The 10,249-nt window shown below is 40.2% G+C and overlaps 1 protein-coding gene across 1 annotated transcript in view; it reads right to left on the bottom strand.

Moving 5' to 3' along the window:
* Nucleotides 1-1,372: 1,372 nt before the first annotated feature.
* Nucleotides 1,373-10,249, bottom strand: part of mmp24 (matrix metallopeptidase 24) — a 74,676-nt gene continuing 65,799 nt past the window's right edge. The window contains exon 10 of the mRNA XM_056400647.1: nt 1,373-9,787. Coding sequence (XP_056256622.1) covers nt 9,423-9,787 — 365 coding nt within the window. The 3' untranslated portion in view covers nt 1,373-9,422. The remainder of the gene's footprint in view (nt 9,788-10,249) is intronic.

Here is a 10,249-nt window from a genome sequence, read left to right as displayed (position 1 = left end):
CACAAGGCAGATTTATTATGCACATCTGGTAGATTTATACTGCAGATGCCCCAAAACTGTTAATGGACTTACAGAAATTCATTCAGAATCAGGTCTATTCAAAGCAAAGCTATAACAAGGATGAAATGTACATTAAAACTGTGTATTTTCTTCTTTCTGCTGTATCACACAACGACAACAAAGAGCAGTGAAACAGCAGAAAGGCACGACAAACAGAACAACAAAAGTGAGATAGAGAAAGAGAGATAAAAAAGATTCTTCATTTATAAATAATAAAATAATAAATAAATAAGTAAACAGAGACAGACAGGAGGTTTAACTTATTGGTGATTGCTCTGGTTAGTTCTTGGCATATTAATTTAAAGTGAAGAAGGCAGCACTGTGGGTCCCCCCCTCAGATAAAGCTGAGACACCTGTGACCCCCCAACACTCCCCATGGTAGATATAAGTATGAATGGACAGATGAGAGTTTCAGGATTCCTGGAATATAAGAACCATGTTGATGAGACGTCCTGATCCTCAGTAATCTAACAAACATATTGACTGTGCAACATGACAAAAACTCTTTTTTTCTTGACTTGTTCCTTGTGTTTATACTTAAGTCTGTATTTATAGGTAAACTGGCACCATTAAAAGTGCTGAATTAGCTTCACACAGCTTCGGCAGCTATAAGGAGCATTTCTTTTTTAAATTTCAAAGTGGGTTTATTCATGACGCACATCAGAGGGAAGTGACACTGAAATTGAAAAATGTGTATATCACACGTCAGAGTGTCCTCTTGTTTAAAAAGTGAGCCCACAGGTCGTCTCTGCAGCGGGGTTACGTTTTGTTTTTAGGCGACATCTAGTGGCCGCAGTAATTATGACAGGAGCAAAAGGGGGAAAGTGCAGCGATGAACGACAAAGTCAGCGTCAACTCCCACGTGAAAGCAGCAGTTTATGTTGTTTTCTTATCCACGACTGTTCGACAAAGTTAACCACGTTGTTATTATTGTAACCATGACAACAAATATCATCTAATGTTGAGGAAGTATTTATTCTAACCCTAAATCACCATCTTTTCCTAAACCAAACAAAACCATGACATTATTATGAACTCTTTAGAGAAAGTTTTTTGTTTTTTTTAAAGGCACCTTCGCTGCCTCAGTGAGTTAAAGCCGCTGCTGCAGCTCCAACCGCTGACCTCCGAAGTTGTTTCCCCACTCGATGGAAATTTAATGCTTTAGACTGTAAGAACACCACACAGTTTTACATGCATCAATAAGCAGGAAAACAGTGGGACATGTTTTGGAAACAGAAAACTGCAGGATGCATACAGTAACTATGTCTGGGATCTGGACACCACTGAATAACCACTCAATGAAAAACAAGCCTTAGACAATGAAGTTTTCACTTTTATTGACATTTCATTGTTAACAGAACATTGTGTTATTTGTTTATAATTGGCATGGGACAGTAAAACCAAACAAAACGTAAAAATATGAACCAAAAGCTTTCTGTTCCAGTCATTTAAACATTTTAAATAATAAAACTTTCTCTCGTTAGAAATAAAACTCGATCTTCTCAAGTCATTAAACATGCCTATGCAATATAAGCATCATCATAAAAACATTATGTGCAAAGGATGATCATCTTAAATAAGAGAGAGGGAAACAAAAATACAAAACTTTTTCAAAAAAGCCTTTGTTGGTCTTTTTATTTACATGAGCTGATATTTGATATCCGACATTTGACATGATGTCTCTATAAAAAACAAACAAACAGAAGGTTGCATCAGTTCGCATGTAAAGTGAGCCGAGATCAGATTTTTTTCATTTTGATTTTATAATCAACCCATTTCGTCAAAAAACCCAAAAACCAAAACAAAAATCATGTATTTACAGAAAACATCTTTTTTTTTCTCATCATAAGAAAAACTAACTGAATTGAATCTCTCTTAAAGCTATATCTGATAAAATCTCCCTACAAGTAGTCGTAGTAGTAGTAGCTGTGATATTATCCAAAGAACTTCAATATATCTTGTAACTTCAAAAAGGTCTGCCCAGACTACCTCTGATATGTTTTTATTCACCTACGTATATATATATTTTTTTTAAGAAAAGAGAACAATAGAAATTAAAGGCAACAACAGGCAAGTTAAAGGAAGACTTAGCCACGTGAAGCCACACTCCAAACTCACAGCAGCGTTTGTCAGACACGGGGTTTTTATTTTTTAATACTGTAAAATGTAATTTGTGAAATGTATTTTTATCTATGGGGGGCAAATATGAGTTTTAAGCTCAGTGAGTCACTGGTAAATGAGAAACAGTTGAAATTTGAACAAAGCTGTGGATGGTTTGAAAGCAGTTCTGGTTGCGAGGTGACTTTTTATTTATTAAACAGAGGGCAATGTTTACCTAAACACATTTATTTAAAGGTCCCATGTTTATAAAAACTTTCCTGGCATTTTTATTTTGAAATGTTGATCCATAAGAAGATATATTTGTGGTTTTAGGAACCAAAAACCATCTCAGTGTAGTTTTACATCTCCTCTCTCAGGCTTCTCTCTGGAGCTCTAGTAACAACAGGTTGGTGAGCCAATCAGAAGAGAGGAGGCTCTGACTGCTTTGTTGTGACATCACAAAGTTCCAGAAGTCCTGACGGCTGGTTTTAAGGCTCGGTTTCTGAATACAGGCTGTGTGCATTTCTCTGTGGACTGAGCGCTTTGAATATCCAGCCTCTGTACTGTGTTAAAAAATATGTTCCAAAGTTTATCTGAAGTTAATATGAGTTCCAGTTAATCAAAAATATTTAGTGTTGGGCCCATAGCTCACTACAGACAGCAGCTTCTTTACATTCTGCACAGACACATTAGGAAAAGCAGACGGTTGTCGTATCCCTGCCCCCAGGCTGTCTGTGATTTGATGAGACACAAATACACCGTGTGAACAGAATCTAAATTAAAATAATAAAGTGTCACACATTTGATTTTGATGCACGACACCCCGTTATAAATCACAGGCCCACAAGATTATGACGGAACGCAGGATCCAGTTCATTAAAGAATAAAAACAGCTGAGAACATAAGGACGGTGAAACAGAATTTTGAACTTAAAAGACTTTAACTTTGGAAGATTTGTGTAGCTCAGACGTTAACTTCAGATGAACTCTGTGTTTTTACTCACGTCAGTGTCCGTTTTGCACAGGAGAAATTATTGCAGCAAGAAAAACCTGTATGAATATTCATGTGGACGCCTGACTATTGATTTAAGACGGACTGGAAAGATTTTCAACTAGTTCTTTTATAATTTCCTTGAAAGAAGAATATAGTCTGGTGTGGGGAGAATAGAGAAATCCTGAGACACATAACCATTGAAACAGGAAACTGTATAGAAGTTACCGGTATATTCAAAATTGAGATAAATTTAAATTTATTACTGTAATTATCCACATTTGTTCAGTTGTGCGCTCGGCTTTCATTTACAGCCACGCAGAAAGAGCCGCTGTGCACTGTGTAAACTACAGGCAGTGCAGCACAGCTGGTAACAGAAGGTTAATTAGTATCATAGCAACACCTTGTTCTAATTACATATCAGCTCATTTTTTAAGGAAATTACTGAGAAATTATAGGACCTGTAAAATAAAGTGTCATCAGAGTTTCTGCTCTGCCCTCCAGAAACTAAAAGACTGATTGCTGGTTTTTTGTAAATTTTTTTTATTTTTTATTATTAATATGTTTTTGTAATTTGCTGTAATGCAAAGACGCCCCATCGCTGGCAAGTGTTTGGAAGTGGCATTATCAGATAACTAAGTCTACCTTTAAAGGCAACTCACTGTTGTCCAAACCCACCAGAGCATCACCAGACCTGGGACAAGAAGACACCGAGCTCTGACCAGAGATCAGCTGCTCTGCTCCTTTACTGAAGAAACTGTGAAGCTTAACACCTCTGTGTTTCTTATAGAATTATTTTTTTCCTTTATTTTTATTTTTATTTTTTTAAACTGTGGTTTATTGAACTTATCTGCAAGTCTCTCGCTCCCTCTCTTGAATTGAGGGTGTTGTGCTCACGTGGTGGATGCACAGTCAGTGGTGTGAAATGTGTTTTGGCAGGCAGATAAATCCAACACCACCAGCAGAAATGACTCGGCGCGTCAGTTTGTCCCAGGTCTGCACACAACAGCCATAAAAGAGGCAAATGTTCAGAGGACCCTTTGCCCTCTGTGAAAAGTAGAGTTAAATAAATAACTTTCAAAAACAGAAACCACGTGGTGGATGGACAAGCGTCCAACACGCACAGTCTGAAAATCTCATGTTTACATATATTTTGTCTTTATGTGTGTGTTCCATAAGTAATATGAGTAAACGACGATGTAACCACCACGTTTTCTTCAAGTACCTTTCTTCCTTTTCCACAAACAGACATCTGCTGAAATACACTGCACTTTTGTAAACTGCTATTCTTCTGTAAAATCTCAGCACATATATACAGACTCTTCTAAAAGAGGAGGGGGGCGGTGTCTTATTAAAATGGATATAAGTACAGGTGTTTTTGTGTTTCCAGGTAAAACATGATGGAAAGTAAAGTTTTACCTGCTCACCCCCCCCCCCCCCCCCCCCACTTGTTAAAAATCTCTCTCACATTACTGCAACATGTAAACTCACTGCTGAAACTGTTAAACCCTCCGCTGAGTGTCCTTCTATATATAAACACTGTAACCTGATGGGGATGATGTGAGAATAGGAGTCATTCATCGTCACTGGGCGGCAAAAAAAAATAAAAAATCAAGCGACCAACCGGAGAGAGAGAGAGAGAGAGAGAGAGAGAGAGAGAGAGAGAGAGAGAGTTGTCGCCTTGAACGCCGCTGTAAAAATCAGTATCTCTCAACATCTCACATCTACTGCTGAAGTGCCCCGGAGCAAGGCACTTAAATCCCCAATGAGGCTAATCTGCCTGCACATCTGCTCCTGTTAAGACCTACAGTAAGCACCTGATGTGACACTGACCTCCAGTCGTAAACCTTCAGTTGTTTCCCCGCCGCAGCTTCAACCCCCGTCAGTTACATTATGAGCGAGCACCAATGAGAGTGAGTGAAATGAATCAGGAGACGTTATTATTAGGTGTGGGTGTTTTTGAAGTGGGATGGACACCCCTCATTAGCTCCATGAAATGTTGTTGTCGCCCTCCCGCCATCGCCCCCCCGTCGGCCGCCCGCCCCCATCAGGGAGAAAGCTACAACTCTCCCTTCCCATTAAATCACAGCTGTAACAAAACACTCCACTGATGACAAACCTGCAGCACAAACTAGCCTGGAGCGCTACTATTTACAAAGTGCACCAGCGTCAAGTAGAGACACCACACGGCCAACGACCACCCCAACAACACCACCATCACGTTATATCTACTCCCCCCCCCCCCCTCCATGTTTCTGTCTGACAAAGTTTCAGCTAACAGACAGGTTAGCTTCACCTGCGACATGTTTTCCTCCAGGAAACTAAGGAAGACGGTCGACAAATGAAAACATAACACATCAAGATAAACAGTTCAACACGGGCATCCGTTTAAAAGAAGCAGTTCATCAATAATTATTTAAAAAAACAGCTTTAATGCAGCTTTAACAGTCCGATTTTCCACCTTTATGTAGAAATACTGAAGGTTCATGGTCAGTGCGACGAGAGCTGAAACTGATAAGTCGATGAATTGATCACAGAAAATTAACATGTCAAACATTTGTTGCTTCCAGCTTCTCCTCCCATGAATGTAAAATTACATCATTTGTAGTATTTCATTACAAATGCTGATTATTTGCTTTTGAAACTTTTAATTTTACTCAATTCAATTTTAATCAAATTGCATGTTTTCACTCGAGTCAAGCAGCTCTGCTCAGACCATCTCACTCCAGCCGAGAAAACACTAAGAGAAAGACAAGTTTGATCCAGCAGGCAATTTCCCTCAGATTGACATTCATGTTTCCACAGACTTTCACGACCCCCTCCCCCCCATCAACAGAGAGAGCCAGTAAACTGTAACACAGGCGTAAAGGTAAAAAGGAGCACAATGTCTTGTTCTGTGTTTATTGTACACCCCCCGAGGAACAAATATATGTTTTCCACCGAGTCAAAAATTGCTCTGCAGGATACTGAACGACATCGATTTGTGCTGAATGCTGCGTGTACTGAATTGCTCTCGACGACGGTGGCGAGTAATTGCGAGGATATGCGGCGAGAACACATTCAATTACTGCAGGACAGAGAGCTTGGTGAATAAGGTACAAAACTGAGGGAATGAGAACAACAGGGAAGGGTGGAGGGAGGGCAGAGGGAGAGGTACTGAGATGTGGAAAGATGCACCACAACCTACTGCATTAACACTGTGCATGTGTGTGCATGTATGTGCATGTATCTAAGGAGAGTTTAGTTATAAACGAGATAAAACAGGTGAGGTTGTTCACCTGATGATGACGATGCATTTTTCACAACATCCACTAGGTTTTAAAAAACGCTTCATAAACACCAGAGTCGCGTCGACAGTCTGGACAAACAGTGTCTCAGTTGTAACGTCCCGAGCTGACCTACAACAGTGATTCCCAGCCTGAGGTGGCGGGCCATAGACGGGGGACTCCAGAAAGCCTCTGGGGAGCTGAACGGCCTCCGAATGAACCGCCATGAGTCACATTAGGAAGTTAATGACATTTAAATGAGAAGTTTGTGTGTTCAAATAAAGCGGCTGCATAAGATCTGAGTTGCGCATTAGATGATTCAAATCGGTCGAATCAGTTTGAATTACACTCTTCACTTCACTCTGGGTGGAATAATTTGCCGGGCGGATGGCGATCCTGCTCCGTTCTGAAATTTTGTTCTCTGCTCTTGGTGGTGCCAAAGAAAAGTTAGGTAGGAGCTGGTCATTCTTCTGTGATAATACTTAACATTTATTACTACTCACAATTTGTGCATCGGTGCAAAACGAAGCACACACCCACAGTTACAGAGAAACACTCTGCAAACGTCCAGACCAATCATGTTGTACGAATCACTAAGAAAAAGAAAAGTCCTCCACGCTGACTGATGCAGATTTAAGACTACAGATGATGGGACGCTGGAGTTTAATTAGATTTTAATTATTTCTTGAAGGCTGTTATTCCTTGCAGCACAAATAATGATCAAAATAATCAAACATGGGTCTGATTTAGTTTGATACGGTTTCTCCCTCAATGCTTTTATCAATCTGATAAAACTTCTATGAAATATTAATTTGTGTTTTTGAGAATTGAAACGTGACCATATGTACGACCCGGGCGATCAGAATCAAATGTGTTTTGTATAAAAATCTTGTCTTTAAACAGGCTGTTGTAGTTAAAAAACCTTGAATTGATGTAAATGACAAACAAATGCATTCATCCTATCATTGATTCAGTACTTCTGAATTTCACAATTTTACTAATTTCTTCTTTCAAAACAAGGTGTGTTTAAATGTGCCGACGAATGAGCAGTAAGAGCCGACGATTTAGAGCCAAAAACCAGGAGAAAATATGGCACTTTTTTTTTTTTTTTTATTTTCTTTTGTAAAACTGGACACAAGCTCCTTAAACAATAAAAGCACTTATTAAATCATAATGAAAGCAGCCGGATTCTGACGCAGACCGGTTAGACCTATAGCAACCTACATACAGATTGTGTATTTGAACCTAAAAAGCCATAAAGAAAGATGAGGTAAGTACAGAGGGAAAGCAGCAGCACAGATGGAGGGAAAAGATTAGATAGGCAGAGAGAGTGAACCAGCGGAGAGATGAGAGGCCAGATGGACGGGGAGAATTACAAGAGGACAGTGAGAAAATACAGAGGGAGGACAGTGGGATTAAAGCGAGGGTTGTGGAGGGCGAGTAGCCCCTATTAGAGCTTTGTGAACAGAAGTAACTTCATTAAGCCCAGTCGATGTTGCTGCAGCCACAGCCAGCATACTAATACAGACCCACATATATCCTCAGTAAACCCCCACCCCCCACCCCTGCTCCTCATCCCCTCTGTCTCTATCTCCCTCTATTCAAACCCTGCTTTACCCTGCCTCGCTGTCTCTTCACTTTATCCATTTTCCTCCTTTATAGCACTTCTCCAAGTGTCTCCACACTTTTCTCTTCAGAAAGACAAACGCTGAGGATGAAGAAAAAAGTTCAGCTCTGGGTCCGTAATTATCAAAAGGCTAAAAACTGTAATGAAGAATATTCAAGTAGAAATAAACATGTAGAATTACTGGCAATCTAATATATTTTGAATATATAAATAAGAATGAAACGGCTGAATGGAAACATCCTATCACGTCTGAATAAAATGGAAATAGTAGGCAAAAAAACAAAAATGCTTCTTGATGATATTTTGTAGAATTTCTAAAAAAAAAAACACGTTTTACACCTTTGGAGCTCTCTTTCTATACTGACGTTGGCGAGCAGGAGTTATTCAAACTGAGCAGCTTGATAAATGTGGGCTCTGGTTGTGCGCAGATGGTTAAACACGAGCAGATGTGTCAGGTCTGCTGAGACCGAGACAAGGCCGTTGAACTGTCGTATTGATTTATTCTATCTTTATACGCTGACGACTTGCTATTCTACATCGGTCCAAGCTGTGTAGATCAAAACAAAGAAGTTTTGTTTGACTGGTTGAGGATTGAATTTAAGTCAACAAAGGTCTGAGTTATTGGTGATGAGGATGTTCTTGTTGTGTACGGTGAGAAAAGAGAGAAAAAGGTCCTCTTTGACAGTTTTACATCTCCATACAACTGAAAATAAATTAAACAAAATTCAGTAATCCACGGAGAGATCCTTGTTTTTTTTTTTTTTGTTATGGCCTTTCTACCTACATTTATCTTCAAGTTTGATATTTTTAAACTGTTTCTTTTTTTCATTTTTTTTTTTCATTAAATTTCATCTGACTCGATAGTTGAAGTAGTTCACGTGTACAAGCTGTTGTTAGAACAGACTTGGAAGTGGTTGTCTGGCTTAGAGGATCTTATTCTGCTCCTCTTCCTCTTTCTTTTTATTTTCACTGAGAAGGAGAGTTGTGTGTGTTGTAGAAGAAGTAGTCAAAGTTCAGTATCATCAGCTCATGAGACCACATCTCACTCGGCCAGAGAAGTCGTGGGCAAGCCAGGTGAGCAAGACTGACAAATCTGCTGTTTATGTTTCCTCAGCCAATCAGATCCTCCTGGAGTATTTGTGGACTTGTTCTGTTTGTTTTCAGCATCCTGACAAAGTTGCTAATCTTCCTGTTTTACACTGAAGTGCTTGTGTCACGACACAGGCACGAGTCCCTAGCTAGCCAATTAGCGTCTTTCAGCATTGACTTTCCATTGTCCTGTGCAATGTGTTCTTGGCCATTAGCCAACATTAGCTAGCTAACAACATGATGACCACTCAATCCATGAACTTTGACCTCTTCAAAAGGACAGACGCCTGTCATACCCACTCCTGAACAGGGTATTTGTAGTAGTGCTGTGTCATGGTGTTCTGCTGCACTCCTTTGTTCTTAAACTGGAAAATCGTGTACACCAGCACCAGGATGCACAGCGACAGGATGCAAGGGATCACCACGGCGATGGCGTTGACTGTCGTCGGGACGTCGTTGATGGTAACCATAATGTCCACGTCGTCGAGTGGCAGCTGCCGGTCACCTCGGTTACCGGTGCCGCCGGAGCGCTCCATCTCGGACTGGTCGCAGCCCATCCAGTCGCGCAAGATGGACTTTGGATAGCCGGGCTCCACCGTCAGCTTCTGGTTGTCAAACTTCCAGTACTCTTTCCCCTTGTAGAAGTAGGTGTAGTCTGAGGGGGGGAGGGGGAGGGCATCGAGGAGGAAGAATGACACGAGGAATGGGGGAAGGAAAAAAGGGGTGGTGGGGTGGGTTGTGGGTAGGTAAAGGAAAGAGACCAAAAAAAGGAAATAAATTGTTTAATTATTGGTAAATATTGGAAATTACTACATTATGAAAAATGTTTGTTTGTTAACATTGTGTCTAAAATGTATTTGATGGATTAAAGCTCTGACTCGATGATGGCGCTAGATGAAATTTGGTTCAGATATTTTGAACCAAATATGGTAGTCCATTCAAAAGTTGGTGACACCTTTCACTTAAAACCCCAAATTTCAGTCAGCTTCATGGCCTTAAAGTCAGAGGATCACCACATTCATAAGGAGTCGTCCTGTGGGGACCATGAATGTCTGTACACAAGTTCATGGAAATCCATCCAACAGCCGTTCAGATAGTTCAGTCCAGACCATTTCCC

Source organism: Seriola aureovittata, chromosome 2 (assembly GCF_021018895.1).
Source record: "Seriola aureovittata isolate HTS-2021-v1 ecotype China chromosome 2, ASM2101889v1, whole genome shotgun sequence".
NCBI lineage: Eukaryota > Metazoa > Chordata > Actinopteri > Carangiformes > Carangidae > Seriola > Seriola aureovittata.
The sequence above is the reverse complement of the archived record's forward strand: the minus strand, read 5'-3'. Positions and strand labels throughout refer to the sequence as shown.